Genomic DNA, 18,901 nt, shown 5'->3' on the forward strand with positions numbered 1-18,901 from the left:
AGCTTAATCTCATTAGAATTCTGGGGTGCCTGCTCTGCACTTATTCAGTTTTCAGAGTTATAGAATGGTTGCCATGATTCCAAAAAGGGTTTTACACAACAAAAATCTTTAAAAATAAAAAGAAGTGGGAGAGTTTTTCTTAACATGTGTGTGCTTTTTTTTTTGCTATTATTATAATAGTTTTTAATAAGAAGCCCCACCAGACTCTCCCTTGTCTTTGTGGCTAAAACTAGATAACGGGCTCACTCCAAAAGCAATTACTAACAAAAGTTAGTAAAATTACTATGCTTGTTTTTGATCAATCATGATCTATCCTGTATTGGAATAAAATTCCAGCTCTGTGGCAGGGAGGTAGAGGGTAATTAATGCTTGTTGACTATAGGCAACCAACAGTACCTGCTATATCCCACCTTATGAAATTTTGTTCTTGAAGAAGTTAACAGGAGGTTGATATGATATTTCAGCTATATTCTACAGTATGTGTTAACAATTTAAGTGGTAATAAATAGTGAAATATGTCTACCAATATATTATGTTGCAACAATTCAAAATTGATTACAGTTTTGTTGTTTTTAATATTACTTCTCAGAATGCAAAAACTTTTGGATAGTGCGATTTTTGTAACTCTTATGAGTAACCATAAACATTTATTTGCAGGAATAAACAGCTGCTTTAGCAGTATAACATATAAATGTGTAAACCAGAAATGAATGGCCTTACAATAAAATGCATACATCAGAGTTAAAGAATACAATCTCTTCAACAAGCTGTACTGGGGAGAAAAGGTGTAAATGACTGAAAAATAAATAGTGAACACTTGTGCTGGATAAATTAACCAGCTGGCTGGTAATTTTTCATTTGACTCATCTAAAAGGGTGACTGTTACAAGGCAATAATAAGACACATATACTTTGAAGTGTTCTTTTGTTCCTACCATTAATTGATAAGCAGTACTACATACTGTCAGAATTTGTATTACCACAAATTCTCAGGGTTATATATAATTTTTGGCAATTAGTAAAAAATGCATTATACAAAGCAGTATTCAGCAGTTGTAATTCAGTAAAATTATCTAAAAAATATTGTTATACTGTATTGTAAATGGCCTTTGAAATTCAAATTAGCAGTATAAAAACATTACATTTCATTTACAAAATCCATTTTATTAAATTTCTTTATAAGAAATAATGATGTAGATTTTTTCCTTTATATGTTAAAATTATAGTAGCATTGGAAGTCAAATATTCCTTTGAGAGCATATAATCCAGTGACATTCACTTTCAACTGGCAAATATGTCTTTATACTTTTCAAATATTTTAAATTAATAAAATTGAGTTATTATTTTATTCTGGTTTGCTTCAAAAGGTTAAATTATCTTTTTAATTTTTTTTTCACTATAAATGAAGAACAGAATTTTTTTACTTAGGAATTGAGTGAAGGTTAAGTTTTTGGAATGTTCTGGTGTTTTTATAACTTCTAGTTAGGAATTAAATTCAATTTTGGCAGAATTTCAAAAATATTGTGATTTTTTTTAATGGATGGAAAGTAAGGACACTACTGTGTTTTTAATGCATATGTTTTACATAGTGCTAGAAATTTTACAAAATTATTATGTTGAGAACAGTAAAAGTTAAAAGTTTGACTATGGATATCAAACAAATTTACAAAGAATAATTTCTTTCCTTACACTTATACCTTTATTTAAGTATTTTTTACTTATATGTTCCAGATTGTCCAGCATTGGTTAGTACATTTCATTTACTCTGCAAAGTCCCCTTTCTCAGAATGCAATACAGAGCTACTGACTAGATCAGTTGCTGTGCTCAATTTTCACTGTGTCTTTATCATGGTCTGTAATAAGAGAAGTTGCCATATTCTGTCTTATCTGTAAAGTGTAATTAAATTATCCTGTCATTTCTCAGTTTAATCTTTAGGCATGGAACTTTTGCTGGAAGTTATTACTTTAAATTCTCAACACACATTGGTTTATTGCTTTTCAAAATAATGAAAGTAAATACAGAGCATAAACAATGTTGTAGAAAATATACAAATAGCATTGCCTATTATCGCCCTTCATTTTGAGTGTCACTAATGTCAATGGTGCTGTTGTGTGGCAAAAGAGCTTTCAACATATGTTCTCAGAAAACCTAGGTACATATGTTTTGAGTTGCTTGTTAACTGTGGGAAGTTTAAAAATATATTTGATTAATATAATCTTAGAATAATCTTTTAGAGTTTATAAAATACTTTTCATATATGGTAGCTCATTTGTTTTACGACAGCCTCATGAAAAGTAAGGCAGATGGAATGATTTCCATTTTATAGATGGGGAATCTGAGAGATTTTGAGTTGCATAATATTTGCAAAATAATGCATCTAGGACTAGAGCTTTCCTGACAATAGTTTCCTAGATCTAGAAAGTATCATAACATTAATTATGTCAATTCCTTTTTTCATTATATTTAATTAAAATTACTAGATTATAACAGTAAAAATATAATGGAATTTTATTTATTGACATCTAAAATAAGTTATTTTATTCTTTCATTTTACCCTTTTTATTACAATGTTTATTGTGTTAAAAAGGAACTGATAAGTGAATGCAAGGTAAATTTCATTGGTGTATTATGGGGGCATGGAGTAATAATAGAATGATGAGTGTAGTTGGGTTAGGGATGACATCTTCAAAGTGAAATTTAAACGTTTTCTTAGAGTGGATAGATTGGTGAAGTACCTCATTGTTTGGGGATGGGGGGAATTATGACATTATGGGAAGTGAAAAGAATAACCCAGAATAAACAAATTATGTGGACCAACACATGGAGATTAGAGTTGATAAATTAAGAATTAGAGATGCCATGTTGGATAGTAGGAGAGATGAGACCAGAAGATAGTAGATAAAGAAGGTGATTTGGTTTAGAGAAAGAAACAGGAAGCTTTTATCTGGTAGGGTTTCGATGTTTGAAAACATTTTTCTATTAGTATTTTATTTTTTTTACTAGTGGCCCAGTGCACGAATTCATGCATGGAGGGGTGTTCCTCAGCCCAGCCTGCACCCTCTCCAATCTGGGACCCCTCGAAGGATGTCCTACTGCCAGTTTACGGGGATCGGGCCTAAACTGGCAGTTGGACATCCCTCTCACAATCCGGGACTGCTGGCTCCAGCTGCTCACCTGCCTGCCTGCTTGCCTGATTGCCCCTAACCACTCTGCCTGCCAGCCTGCTCGCCCCCAACTGCCCCCCGCCACCGGCCTGCTCGCTTCCAAAGCCCCTCTGCCAGCCTGATCACCCCCAACTGCTCCCCCTGTTGGCCTGCTCGCCCCCAGCTGCCCCCCCCACTGGCCTGCTCACCCCCACCTTCCCTCCCCACTGGCCTGCTCACCCCCAACTGCCCCCCGCTGGCCTGCTCACTCTAAACTGCCCCCCCCACTGTCCTGATCACCTCCAACTGACCCCCACTGACAGCCTGCTCAACCCCAATTGGCCCCCCTGCTGGTCTGCTTACCCCCAACAGTCCCTGCCATCCCATCCTGGCCTGATCACCCCCCGGCAACCCAAGGTCCCAGCCCCTCCTTTTTTTCTTTCTTTTTTTTTTTTTCAGTGCCTCCTTGAGCGGAGGCCAGGGCTGGCTGGAAGCAAGTATCTAGGATTTATTTATTTTCTATTATTGAAATTTTGTAGCCTTGAACAGAGGCCAGGGCCAGCCAGGGTGGGCGGGAAGCTTGGCTTCCTCCATTGCCGGGGCAACCCAAGCCTCCTGCTTGCTCCAGCTCCGTGGCCGGCCGCCATCTTGGTTGGGTTAATTTGCATAGTTGCTCCTGATTGGCTGGTGGGCGTGGCTTGGTGTATCGGAGTGATGGTTAATTTGCATGTTTCTCTTTTATTAGTGTAGATTAAATTTGTTGTGGTGACATTGGTTAATAAAATTATATAGATTTCAAGTGTACATTTCTGTAATACACGATCTGTTTATTGCATTGTGTGCCTATCATCCACAGTCAAATCATCTTCTGTTACCATTGGCTCCCTTTACCCATTTCTACCCACCCCCTTCCCTCTGGTAACCACCATTACGTTGTCTATGTTTCTGAGTTTCAGGTTTATATTCCACAAGTGAGTGAAATCATACGGTTCTTAGCTTTTTCTGACTGTCTTATTTTGCTTAGCATAATATTCTCAAGGTCCATCCCTGTTGTTGCAAATGGTAGTATTTTATCTTTTATTATGGCTGAGTAGCATTCCATTGTATATATGTACCATATCTTCTAGGTACCTCTATTGAAGGGCACTTCGATTGTTTCCATGTCTTAGTCACTGAATAATGCTGCAATGAACATAGGGGTGTGTATATTTATAGGTAAATGTTTTCCAATTTTTTTTCATAGATACCCAGAAGGGGAGTTACTGGGTCATATGGTAACTCTATTTTTTATTTTGTGAGTAAACTCCATACTGTTTTCCATAGTGGCTGTGCCAGTTTACATTCCCACCTCCAGTGAATGAGGGCTCCTTTTTTTCCCCACAACATCTCCAACACTTCTTATTGATAATAGCCATTCTAACGTGTGAGTTGCTATTAGTTCTTGAGCACTATTTTGATTTGTTTCAAAAATACAGTTCACTTGTCTGCTTTAAAAGAGAAAAAAACTCATGTACAAGGACAACAGTGTGGTGATTGCCCAGAGGAGGCTCATGGAGGACGGTGTCAGGGGGATAAATGGTGATGGACGGGGACTTGACTTGGGGTGGTAAACACACAATACAGTGTACAGATGATGAATTATATTGTATACCTGAAACCTGTATAATTTTTTTTAAATATATTTTATTGATATTTTACAGAGAGGAAAGGAGAGGGATAGAAAGCTAGAAACATCCATGAGAGAGAAACATCGATCAGCTGCCTCCTGCACACCTCCCACTAGGGATGTGCCTGCAACCAAGGTACATGCCCTTGACCAGAATTGAACCCGGGACCCTTCAGTACGCAGGCCGACGCTCCATCCACTGAGCCAAACCGGTTTCTGCTGAAACCTGTATAATTGTGTTAACCAGTGTCACCCCAATAAATTTAATAAAAAAGAAATTAAAAAAAAGGCAAAATAATTCTCAAAAATATATTGTGACGCAGTCCGCTAAACACTGAAATATTTTTGTTTTTCAAATCTTTTTTAAAAAATATTTTTATTGATTTCAGAGAGGAAGGGAGAAGGAAAGAGAGGTAGAAACATCAATGATGAGAAAGTATCATTGATCAGCTGCCTCCTGTATGCCCCTATTGGCGATTGAGCCAGCAACCCAGGCATGTGCCCTGACCAGGAATCGAACTGTGACCTCCTGGTTCATAGGTTGATGCTCAACCACTGAGTCATAAATCTTAATTATGTTTCACATTGTATTGAAACCTGAGCAGATGAATGTTTAATGTGTGGGTCACAGAAGGCAAAACGTACAGTGAACTTGATAAGATTCGGTGGGGTAAAGAAATAAAAATTATCATTACAAGTTAAAATATAAAAATGCAACCAAGTACAATTATAAAAAAATGTGGTATTGATTGTTATTATAATTTCTCATTAGTCAGGATTTGCATGAAGGTGTTGAAGAGGCTGGTGCACTGCAGAAAAATCACTCTTCAATGACATCTGCGAACTCCACAGAATCTGCCAACTCCACAGAAGGTGCAAATTCTGCCTGCCTGCCTACAGAAGATGAGTCATTAAGCACTGTGAGCAGTGAAGTGCTCACAGAACAAACTCCAGGGAGTGCCCTACAAGTACATGATGTTGAAGTGACCAGGGTGAAAGAAAACTGTTGTGATGATAAAACTTGTATGCGGTCAACTTCAGAAGAGGGAACAAGTGAAAATGTGCCTATAGTAGAAGACATCGCAAAACAACCAAAGAAAAATAGGATTACTTACTCACAAATTGTTAAAGAAGGCAGGAAATTTAATATTGATTTGGTATCAAAGGTAAGTACCAATTTTGCCCATCTTGTCATAGAACAATACTAATTTTCAGTTGATTGAAAATAGTATTTTGGCCATGAACACTTCTGTGAAGTGTAGAACATTTGTTTTCTAAATTTGTAATAGAGGATTTTTAATTCCATTAAATATCTTTACATATAGGTCAAAATCATTAAAAATGCTCAGTATTATATTGCAAGGATACTTTTGTACTAGAGCGTACGTCTACCCTAATATTCTCCTACTGTATGGATTTGAATTCTATCAAGAGAAAAAGTCTAATGATCCTAATTCAGATTCATGTTATTTATAGTCAGTCTATTAAGTGAGCTTTTTTTAGCCCATATATATAGTAACTGTTTTAACATCTATGTGGTAATGAACATTCTTAACAAACAAATGCATTTTTGAAAATCATTTGTTCAGGTGTAAGGGCTTCAGAGGATAATTTAATAGAAGTGGGGTCAGGGAGGCTAGGAAGAATGCTATTGTCTTTGGTTGTTTCCATCCTTAACTCTAATGTTAGGTCAGTGTCTTAGTCTTAGAAGGGTACAGGTTTGCATTGGGTTTATAGAAAGCAAGACTAATTTAGTGCAAAAGAATAGAAAACCAGTAAGATAAAGGATAATGGCCTTAAAGAGTTAAGCTATAGGGTTGAATGAAAATTTAAAGACCAAGTGAAAATTAAAGAGACCAAGTCCTATAAGTTGAGGGCAACCAATAAGAAAGTGAGAAGAGGTAGACAATACACAGATCTTGTAACACAGAAAACTAAACCTGAAATCTATCTTATCTAATAAAGAGGGGATATGCAAATTGACCATCACACCATCACAAAGATGGCGGCACCCACAGTGGAGGCAAGGTTTCCATAACACAAGATGGCCACACCCACAGCAGAGGCCGAGTTCCTGTAACGAGCCTTAATGAGCAATCAGCAGAGACCTGAAGCTGTGTGGCACTGGGCTGGGGCAGGGGACCTCAGGCTGCGGCCCCCGCCCAGCAGGGCTTGACAGAGGACCTCAGACTGCACCCCCCCGCCCTGGCGCCGGGCTGAGGGACCTGAGGCTGCACTCTCCGCCCACCAGAACTTGATGGGGGACCTGAGGCTGCACCCCCCACCAGGTGGGGCTTGACAGGGGCCCTGAGGCTGCACCCCCCTACCTGGTGGGGCTTGATGGGGGACCTCAGCCTGCGCCCCCCTCCTGGCACCAGGCCGGGGGACCTGAGGTGGCACCCCTTGCCTGGCGGGGCTTGATGGGGGATCTCAGGCTGTGCCCCCAGCCTGGTGGGGCTTGATGGGGGAATCTCAGGCTGCGTCCCCCACCCAGTGGGGCTTGACGGCGGACCTCAAGGCACACCCCTCGCCCCAGCCCGGGCTGGGGGACCTCAGGCCATTCCCCCTGCCTCGGTGCTGGGCCGGGGGACCTCAGGCCGCACCTCCCACTCGGTGGGACTTGACAGGGGACCTCAAGCCGCACCACCCGCCCTGGCGCTGGGCCGAGGGACCTTAGGCTGTGCCCCCTGCCCTGGCACCAGGCTGGGGGACCTGAGGGTGCACTGGGGGACCTGAGGCTGCGCCCTCTGCCTGGCAGGGCTTGACAAGGGTGGGGCCAGCTGGATCTCACCCAATGGGGGTGGGGCTGGCTGGGCTGGGTCTCACGCAATTTTGAGGTGCTGCGAGTGGGCAGGGACTTGACTCTGGGACCCATGGCGCGCCCCAGACTCTGACAGGAGGAAGATTTTCATATACATGTTACTAATTTTCTTTCATCTCTGACACTTGTATTGTAGAGAAATGGCAGATACCACTATTAAAAGATTTCCTCTAAGTAATCCCCTTTTAATGTGCACAAATTTCATGCACCGGGCCACTAGTATGCTCCTATTAACCAATGTCACCCCAATAAATTTAACAAAAAGAGGAAAATAAAATAAAAGAAGTAGAAGTAGGGGAGGGTAGTGAATAACATCAGTCCATCCGCAAAACTAGACTTTTCAATTTAATGTGCTCTCTTCAAGTTCCAAGTTAAAGAGTAATGAGAGGGATGAATTGCACACTCCTCACATTTTACTGATACAATCTCATATCCTCATACTGCTACTCTCTTTGAACTTAATGCCTGAAAATATGAGTATCTTTTTACTGTCCATTGTTTCTTTCTATCACATAGCTCTCTGTGCCAGATTCTGTCCTGGTCTGAATTAGCTACTACCTTGCTTCTACTTCATAATTCTGCATTATCTATTTTCTTCTCCACCTTCTTTCCATGTTACCTATGCTATTGATTTGTAGGTGGAAGTTTGATCATAGCTCACTAATAGACCTCCTGTTCTCATGAGCAGCAAGTAGCTTTAAAAAACTTAAAAACAACAACTGGATATCAAGTAATGAATATGTTTTGTTCTGAAATTTTCATTTTGAATTAGTTACTTGGAATTTAGAATGCCTTAAATAAACAATGAAATAAATAATGATTAAGAATCAAGGCTAGTTCATAAAAGTCTCTATAACCTTTAGGGTAACTGAAATACAGTACAAATCTTGCAAAGGAAAATGGTATAAGACATTGCTTTTTCATTTTTGGAACTAGGACACTATTTATTTAAATAAGAAAGTGAAGGATGGTTATAGTGGAGAGAGTGATAGTTTCTTAGATGCCAAGACATTTCAAGAGACTCTGACGAAGATTTCTGGGTATTTTATGAGTTTGAATGGTTCATAATAATGGTTCTCTTAGGAAAAATTAAAAACAAACATATCGAGAGAGGTCAAGGCATTGTATTTTGTTCTGCATAGTTGTCATGGGTTCATACATTTAAATAACCAGTAATAATTTACTGCATTCTTCCTACAAAAACAGGACTAGCTAAAGAATGTACAACCATAGCAATACAAGAGACATTATCATTTTTAATGCTAGTCATTTAGAGAATATTTACTGAGTAACCACTGGTTAGAAAGCATTGTATTCCATGATATTGGGGCATTCAGTCACTTATTGGAAATTTTATCTATTCTAAAGTTGCAGTTATTACATCTAAGCTTGTAATGATTGCCAAATACTTTTCAGTAGCCCTACTTTTTACTAAGTTCAGTTTGATATCTCCAAACTACTTGACATTTGTACATACATTCTATCTCATGTGGTGCTTTACAGTTTACAAAACCCATCCATGTATGCAGCCTATTAGAAAGTGATTTTATAGCTCAGGGTAGGTTAGTTAAATACAATATTCCATAGTATTATACTGCTTAGACTAATAGACAAGATAAACAAAGATGAAGTCCTTACAATTAAAACTCATTTCTAAGAATGTCTGTACCCTTATGGAAGCAACAGTCCATGGGAAACAAAAATCATTAATTATTAAATCTAGTGCCCATTATTTTAATCACATTGAAATATACTTTAGCCTCTCACCACTGTGAAATTGCTGTGGTAGTGCATTATAGAGTGGTGAAAAAAAGGCTTAAGTTTAAATATGGTAACATTCATTATTTCTAAGCTTCAGACAAAAGTTTAGAATAGTCTTAATTTAAATGTATTTTCATTCTTGAGTGATATCTTTTTTTAAAAAATTAAATTTATTGGGGTGACATTGGTCAGCATGAACATAGAGGTTTCAGGTGTGGTTTTCTATGTTACAAGATTTGTATATTATACCATGTGCTCACTACCCAAAGTCAAATCTTCTTCTGTCACCATATATTAGGACTCCTACCCCTTTTCCCTCCATCCCCTTCCCTCTGGCAACCATCACACTGCTTGTGTTCACAAGTTTCAGTTTTATATCCCACATATGAGTGAAGTCATATGGTTTTTAGCTTTTTATGACTGATTTCTCAGTTAGCATAATGTTCTCAAGGTGTGTAATGTTCTCAAGGTGCAGGTTGTTGTAAATGTCGCTATTTCATCCTTTCATATGGCTGAGTAATATTCTGTTGTGTATATGTACCACATCTTCTTTATCCAGTCCTACCGCAAACAAACAACTTTGGTTGTTTCCATGTCTTGGACATAGTGAATGATGCTGCAATGAACATAGGGGTACATATGTCTTTGTGAATACATGATTTCAAGTTTTTCGTGTATATACCCAGGAGAGGGATTGCTGGGTCCTATGGTAACTCTATTGTCAATTTTTTGAGGAATTGCTAGATTGCTTTCCATAGTGGTTGTACCAGTCTACATTTCTACCAGCACTGAATGAGGGTTCCCTTTTTCCACAATCTGTCCAACACTTGTTATTGCTTGTTTTGTTGATAATGGTCACTCTAACAGGTGTGAGATGGTATCTCATTGTAGTTTTGATTTGCATTTCCCTAATAGCCAGTTAGGTTGAACATCTTTTCATATATCTATTGATTGTTTGGATGGTATGTCTTGTTGGGAGAGGTGTATTTTCAGGTCTTCTGCCCACTTTTTGATTGGGTTGTGTGTTTGGTGTTGATTTTTATGATTTCTTTATGTATTTTGGAAATTAAACCTTCGTTGGAGCTACTGTTTGCAAATATCATCTCCCATCTGGTTGGCTGCCTCTTTGTTTTGCTGCCAGTTTCTTTTGCTATGCAGAAGCTTTTTAATTTGATATAGTCCCATTCATTTACTTTTGCCTTTACTTCCCTTGCCTTTGGGGTCAAGTTCATAAGATGTTGTCTACAACCAAGGTTCGTACGTTTGGTACCTATATTTTCTTATATGTAACTTACTGTTTCGGGTCTTATATTTAGGTCTTTGATCCATTTTGAATTAATTTTTGTACATGGGGACAAGCTGTAATCCAGTTTCATTCTTTTGCATATGGATTTCCAGTTTTCCCAGCACCATTTATTGAAGAGACTATATATACTACATTGTGTGTTTTTGGCTCCTTTGTCGAAAATTATCTGCTCATATACATTTGGTTTTATACCTTGGCTCTCTATTCTGTTCCATTTGATCTGTGTGTCTGTTTCTCTGCCAATACCTTGCTGTTTTGATTATCATAGCTCTGTAGTATAATTTGAAATCAGGTAGTGTGATACCTCCAGCTTAGTTCTTTTTTTCTCAGGATTGCTTTGGCTATTTGGGTTCTATTGTGGCTCTATACAAATCTGATGATTTCTTGTTCTATTTCTTTAAACAATGACATTGGAGTTTTGATGGGGATTGCATTAAGTTTGTATATTGCTTTGGGTAATATGGACATTGTAACTATGTTGATTCTTCTAATCCACGAACATGGAATATTTTTCCATTTTGTTGTGTCTTTTTTAATCTCTTTTAATAATGCTTTCTAATTATCAGTATATAGGTCTTTTGTGTTCTTTGTTACGTTTACTTCTAGTTATTTTATTCTTTTGGTTGCAATTGCAAAATGAATTGTTCTTTTCATTTCTTTTTCTGAAGTTTTGTTGTTAGTATACAGGAAGATGGTGGATTTTTTGCACATTAGTTTTCTATCCTGCAACTTGACTATATTTGTTAATTGTTTCTAATAGTTTTTTGTTTTTTTGTTTTTTGTTGTTTTTTTTTTGTGGAGTGTTTAGGGTTTTCTGTCTTCCACAAAAAGTGACAGTTTGATTTCTTTCTTCCCTATTTGGGTGCCTCTTATTTCTTTCTCTTGCCTTATTGCTCTGGTTCGGATTTAAACCACTATGCTGAATAAGAGTGGTGAGAGTGGACATCCTTGTCTTGTTTAGATTGTAGAGGAAAAGCTTTCAGTTTTTCACCATTGAGTATGATATTAGCTGAGGGTTTATCATAGATGGCCTTTATTATGTTGAGGTACTTTCCTTCTATTCCTATGTTATTGAGTGTTTGAATCATAAATGGATGTTGTATCTCACCAAATGCTTTTTCTGCATCTATTGATATGATCATATTATATTTATTTTTTCTTTTGTTAATGTGATGTATTATGTTGAATGATTTGCATACGTTTAATCATCCTTGTGCCCCTGGAATGAACCCCACTTGATCGTGATCTATTATTTTTTTGGATGTACTGTTGTATTCGATTTGCTAGTATTTTGTGTAGGATTTTTACATCTGTATTCATCAGATATATTGGTCTTTAGTTTTCTTTCTTTGTGTTGTCTTTGCCAGGTTTTGGTATCAGGGTTATATTGGCCTCATAGAATGTGTTAGGAAATAATTGCCTCTTCTTTAATTTTTTGGAACAGTTTAAGAAGGATAAGTTTTAAATCTTTTTTGAATGTTTGGTAGAATTCACTGGTGAAGCCATCTGTTCCTGGACTTTTCTTTTGTGAGAGGTTTTTGATGGGTGTTTCAATTTTCTCATGACTGATCAGTCTATTTAGATTTTCCAGTTATTCATGTTTTAGACCAGGAAGGTTATATAATTCTAGGAACTTATCCATTTCTTCTACGTTATTTGACTTGGTGGCATAGTCTTTTATAATATTCTAGTATGATCCTTTTTATTTCTGTGATGTCTGGTGACTTCTCTATCATTTCTGATTTTGTTTATATAGGTCTTTTCTATTTTTTCCTTAGTGAGTCTAGCCAGGGGGTTATCAATTTTAACTTTTTCAAAGAACCAACACTTTGTTTTATTATTATTTTTTGTATACTCTTTTTTTCCCTCTAATTCATTCAATTCTGCTTTTATTTTTATTATTTTCTTTCTTCTGCTGACTTTAGGTTCTCTAGTTCTTTAAGATGTGATGTTGGGTTGTTTACTTGGGATTTCTCTTGTTCCTTGAGATAGGCCTGTAATGATATAAACTTCCCTCTTATTGCTGCTTTCACTGCATCCTAGAAGTTTTGATCTGTTGTAATGTCATTCTCATTTGTCTCTCCATATCCTGTTATCTCATCTTTTATTTCTTCTTTGACCCAGTCATTTTTTAGTAGTATGTTGTTTAATCGCCACATAATTGTGTATTTCTTTACTTCCTTTTTGCAGTTGATTTCTAATTTCAAGCAATCATAGTTGGAGAATATGCTTGGTATAACGTCAGTGTTCTTGAATTTGTTGATGTTAGTTTTGTGACCCCACATATGGTCTATCCTTGAGAATGTTCCATATGCACTGGTGAAGAATGTATAATTGGATGTTCTGGGATGAAAGGTTCTGTAAATGTCAATTATGTCCATTTAGTGCAGTGTTTACTTTAAGGCCGATATTTCTTATTGATTTTCTGTTTTTGTCTAGAGTTTGGTCTGTCTAGAGTTATGAATGGAGTATTAAGGTCCCCAACTATGATTGTGTTTTCATCTGTTTCTCCCTTTGATTCTGTGAGTAGTTGTTCTATATATGTCGGTGCTCTCTGGTTGGGTGCATAAATATTAAGAAGTGTTATGTTGATGTAGTATTTTTATCATTATAAAGTGTCTGTCTTTGTCTCTTCTTATCTTGAAATCTATTTTGTCAGATATAAGTATGGCTGCACTTGCTTTTCTGTGGATGTTATTTGCTCAGAGAATCGTTGTCTACCCTTTTACTTTGAATCTTCCTCTGTCTTTGCAGCTCAGATGTGTCTTTTGTAGGCAACATATGGTTGTTGGGTTTTGTTTTTTGATCCACTCTGCTACTCTGCCTCTTTATTGGGGAATTCAGATCATTTACATTTAGGCTAATTATTGATGTATGAGGATTTCCTATAGCCATTTTATTTTATTTTTTTTCTGGTAGCTCTCTGTCTCCATTGGTCCTTTTCCTTTGTGTATCTGTTTGTTTTTGTTTGTTTGTTTGATGGTATTGCATACCTCTTTCCGCTGTTCCCTCTTTTTTTAAAAAAATATATTTTATTGATTTTTTACAGAGAGGAAGGAAGAGGGATAGATAGACAGAAACATCGATGAGAGAGAAACATCGATCAGCTGCCTCCTGCACACCCCCTACTGGGGATGTGCCCGCAACCAAGTTACATGCCCTTGACCGGAATCGAACCTGGGACCCTTCAGTCCGCAGGCCGACGCTCTATCCACTGAGCCAAACCGGTTTTGGCTGTTCCCTCTTTTTTTAAGCTATGTGTCCTGTTTTGTCAATATTTGTGTGTGGTTACCTTTAGGTTTATAAAAAATAAACTTGCATATATACCCTAGCTTTTTTTTTTTCTTTTGAGTGCATCTGGTCTTCATTCTTTTTTGCTAGTTAACCTTTTATGTTTTTGTTGTCACAAATTATCCCTCTTTATGCTTTAAGCTTTTTGGTGATCTTACTCTTAGTGTTGTGTGTGACCTTATATTCTTTGTTTTGGGTAGAATAACTCCCTTGAGTATTTCCTGCAATGGAAGTTTTCTGGTGATAAAATCCATCAGTTTCTGTATGTGTGGGAATATCTTTATTTCTCTTTCATATTTATTTAAAGTATAATTTTGGTGGATATATTATTCGTGGCTGGTAATTTATCTCTTTCAGACATTTGAATATTTGGTTCTACTCTCTTCTGGCTTGTAGAATTTCTGTTGAGGAATCAGATGAACTTCTGATGAGTTTTCCTTTGTAGATCACTTCCTTCTTTTCCCTGGCTGCTTTGAGATTTTTTTTTTTTTGTCATTTATTTTTGACAACTTTAATACCCAGTGCCATGGAGAGGGCCTCTTTGGATTGAGGTAACTAGGTGTTCTGTTTGCTTCTTAGATTTGTGGATGTAGTTCTTTCTATAAGTTTGGAAATTTATCATCAACTATTTGCTTTAATAGACTCTCCATTCCATGCCCCCTCTCCTCTTCTGAAATGCCTATAATTTTAATATTGCTTTTTCTGATGAAGTTAGATAGTTGTAAAGCTCTTTCAGTTTTTTTTATGCTCGGGTCTCTCTCTTCTTCCCTCGGCATCATATCTAGATTCCTATATTTAACACCACTAATTCTTTCCTTCATCTGGTTGGCTCTTTTCTATGCTTAGTAGTTCACTCTTAATCTTCTTAATTGCATGCTTCATTTCTAGGATTTCTGTTTGGTTCTTTTTTAAAGTTTCAATCTTTTTAGTATAGTGCTTGTTTTGTTCATTGATCTGTTTCCTGAGTGTATTGAATTTCCTGTCAGTAGTTTCTCATATCTCGTCTAGTATTTTTAGAACTGCAATCTTGAAATCTCTGTCATTTATATCACATATTTCTATCTGTTCCAGCTTACTTTCTGGATATTTTTCATTTTTTTTCTGGTCATGTCGTTACTATGGTTATTCATAGTATTTGCTGTCCTCCTTTGCCTACACATTTATCTCTAAAGAGGTCTTTCTACTTTTTCTAGTAGATGATGCTGAGTTGCCAGATTTTTTACCTCTGTGAGCTCCCAGTCATGAACCTCTGCAGCTTCCCTAAGATAGTACAGCCGTGCTGCTTGGGGGTTGGTTTTAGTTTGCTCTCACCATAATGGTGACCCCTGACCTTCATGAGTCCTGCCCCAAGCACTCCAACTGGGGGTCAACCACAGAGGAATACAGCGGTTCTACTGCAATAACTCTTGGTTTACAGATAATATGCTCCTAATCCAACTCCAAAGGCAAAGGCTGAGTTTGGGGATTCCTTGCGGGCTCTGTGGTTCCATTTCTGTAAAATGACCACCAGCCTAATGGTAGAAAGTCACACAGCAGAACCCTGTGCTCTGTCAGGAGCCTGCTGATTCAGACACTTTCGCTTCCTCGCTGCTTAGTCTCTCAGGTGTCTGCTGGTTCAGATACTGTTTGCTCCCTTGCTACTCACCCTGGTCAGCTACCCCTGCCCCCTACCTCTGTTCCTACTACTGCCAGCTTCCTCCACTATCCCAGCAGGCCAAGCTGCTAGCTCCTGGCTGCAGGACTGCATCTGGGGGCCATCTGCACTTTTCTCTCTTCTCGTCTTCCCTTTTACCCACCTTTATATGTTTCAATGTGTGGGTACCTCAGGCATGCATCTGTGTTGAGCAGGGATGTCTTTGTTGAATTATAGTTGGTTAAGTTGTTGAAATTTCAAGGTGAGAAGACAAAGGGCTCCTTCATGCCGTCATTCCTCTGACATCACCTTTTGTGTGACATCTTAAAAGGTATTATTTTTAAAGCTCACATTAAATCTTAAGCTTTATTAGATCTCATTAAGTGTACATACATTTTGTTAGATATATTAATGTTTTTGAAATTATTATGACTACTGAGGGATCATTGAATCTCAAGTATTTTTAAACAAATAAGTTATTTGAAGCATCCTTTTTACTATAATTATAGAATTAAGATTTGACAATATAGTATCTAAAACATGGGCTTATATCAGGTGTGTAGTATATTAGGCTAAAAGTAATGGAGTAACATGCCATAATTTAGTCAGTGGAATTGGATTTGTTTCAAAAAAACAAATGCCAATTTTGTTTGTTCCGCCCAATGCTTAACTAATATAATGAATAGTTTATAAAAATTCACCTAATTATTGATTAACAAATTCTTTACTGGCGTCTTGGATACTCAGACTAATGGTTTAGATTGATTTTTGAAATTCCCTTTTTTCTTTGAAGTAAAGCTAATTTTTAAAATTTTCTTTTCCTTATTATAGATGTAACATTTAAATTTTAATATTTATTTAGTTATACTCACTTAATGGTATCTCAATATAGAAAATAGCAAAATCTGTGGCATTTAATCATATGGTTAAATTTAAAACATGCTAGTTAAGCCCACCTAGTGTGGCTCAGTGGTTGAGCATCGACATATGAACCAGGAGGTCAGGGTTCAATTCACAGTCAGGGCATACGAGCTAGATTCCCAGTGTGGGGCATGTAGGAGGCAGCCAATCAGTGATTCTCTTTCATAATTGATGTTTCTCTCCCTCTCCCTTCTCTGAAATCAATAAAAATATATATTTTTAAAAGCCTACTAGTTAATACTATTGAAATTGTTTTTGTTTCTCTGATATTGATTATGAGAGATGTTGAAAGATGAAATCAATCCTTCACATGAATGCTGACAATAACCATCATCCTTACTTCTTGAGAAAGACATATCTCAGATAAATCTAGACTGTTGGGATTACAGAGGGATCTTATAATTTTTCTCTTTCAGTGGAAATGCATAATCAACCTTTTTATTTTTTACTAGAGGCCCAGTGCACACTCTCGTGCACTGGGGGGGGAGGCGGTGTGGAGAGTCCCTCAGCCTGGTCTGTGCCCTTTAGCAGTCTGGGAGCCCTCGGGGGATGTCCGACTGACCTGATGGCTTAGGGGGAGCGGGCCTAAGCCACAGTTGGACATCCTTAGCACTGCTGCTGAGGCGGGAGAGGCTTTTGCCACCGCCACCACCACTGCAGCTGTGCCGGGCTTGCCAGCCTTCAGCCCGGCTTGTGGCTGAGCAGTGGTGTTCCCCCTGTGGGAGCACACTGTCCACCAGGGGGCAGCTCCTGCATTGAGCGCCTGCCCCCTCGTGGTCAGTGCGCATCATAGCGACTGGTTGTTCCGCCATTCTGTTGATTTGCATATTACCCTTTTATTATATAGGATTGATGAGGAAGTCCAGTGAGCTAGTTTCTTCTTAATAACTACCTGGCCTTATATGGCTTCAATTCCTTATCCAAAACCCTTGGGGCCTGTTGTCTTCTGTTATTCAGATTTAAAAATATGTACTTTAGATTAAACAGAAACAAAACAAAACCTAATAGACACAAATAACAGTATGGTGATTACCAGAGGGAAAGGGGGCCGGAGGGAGATAGAGGGTAAAGGATGAATAAATGGTGATGGAAGGAGACTTGACTTTGGGTGGTGAACACACAATACAATATACAGATAATGTATTACAGAATTTCACACTTCAAACCTATATTATTTCATTAACCAACTAGAGGCCTGATGCACGAAATTCATGCAAGAGTAGGCCTTCCTTCCCCTGGCTGCTGGCACCAGCTTCCCTCTGGCACCCGGGACCCAGGCTTTGCTCCGGCTGCCGGCAGGCACCCAGTACCCGGGTTTCTCTTGCAACCCCAGCTTCATCTTGTCTAATTAGCATATTACACTTTTATTATTATAGATGTCACCCCAATAAATTCAGTAAAATATGTATTTTAGAAAGTAATACAGTACAGATGCTGATATGCTATATATGATGTAACATTCATAGCAGGGTCTGAGGAGGCAGTCTTTAGTTGAACATATTAATATTTCTGCCGTCAGATGAATGAATATTCACATTAAGTGAGAGAAAGGTAGAAAGAAGAGCCTTATATCCATTTGGGTCAGGTTTTGTTGCCAAACCAGTTATGAAAAAACTTAGAATTCCAGAGTTTTTTGAATTTTGAATTTCAGATAATCAATTGTGAGCCTGTAATATGTTATATATTAAAACATTAATATGTATAATGCTTTTTACAAGTAATTTAAAATATAATAAAATTATGTATCTTTATTTGGTAGTTATCAATTTTTCCATTTTTACCTTTTATTTCATTCTCTAAAATATTTTCTTTGTTCAGCTGCTGTATTCTCGAGGATTGCTTATTGATCTCCTAATAAAATCTAATGTCAGTCACTATGCAGAGTTCAAAAATATTACCAGGATTCTTGCATTTCGAGAGGGAAGAGTGGAACAGGTACTGTGATGATCAAGTATTGTAACTGGATATGAGCTTAATTTATTATGGTTTGCTTTGGAAGGATGAGTAAAGTAAGATTATTTTCCTAGTAAAGCAGAAAATCCCAGTCTTGCATGATGATTGACAAATGTAAATATTAAGAAATTTCTTAATTAAAATGTGTTCATTTTCTCACGAGATCTTCTGTAACTTGATCTTGGTATTGAGAAAGTGTTAATTTTGGACAACATTGTTAGATTTGAGATGTCATTTGTTCCCAGTTAGGGGTGATATGCCATTGGCCTTCCCCCCACCCTCCACAGTGGTTAAGATATTTTATTGCGCCTTTGGTGACTGGTTGTGGCAGCAGTCCCTCCACCTAGGGTAGTGCCCTGCAGAGGAGACCATCTCAATCTCTCAGTCCTTGTAGCCCAGGAGCCAG

General features: G+C 37.7%; 1 protein-coding gene across 5 annotated transcripts in view; it reads left to right on the forward strand.

The window, feature by feature from the left end:
- Nucleotides 1-18,901, forward strand: part of CHM (CHM Rab escort protein) — a 259,883-nt gene that overhangs the window by 102,358 nt on the left and 138,624 nt on the right. For all 5 annotated transcript variants that reach the window (XR_013959779.1, XR_013959780.1, XM_080652894.1 and 2 more), the window contains 2 exons: nucleotides 5,582-5,975; nucleotides 18,361-18,477. Coding sequence is in view for 3 of the 5 variants with exons in the window: in XM_080652894.1 (XP_080509020.1) it covers nucleotides 5,582-5,975; nucleotides 18,361-18,477 (511 nt within the window). In the remaining 2 variants the exon portion in view is untranslated. The remainder of the gene's footprint in view (nucleotides 1-5,581; nucleotides 5,976-18,360; nucleotides 18,478-18,901) is intronic.

Source organism: Plecotus auritus (genome assembly GCF_963455305.1).
Source record: "Plecotus auritus genome assembly, chromosome: X".
Classification (NCBI taxonomy): domain Eukaryota; kingdom Metazoa; phylum Chordata; class Mammalia; order Chiroptera; family Vespertilionidae; genus Plecotus; species Plecotus auritus.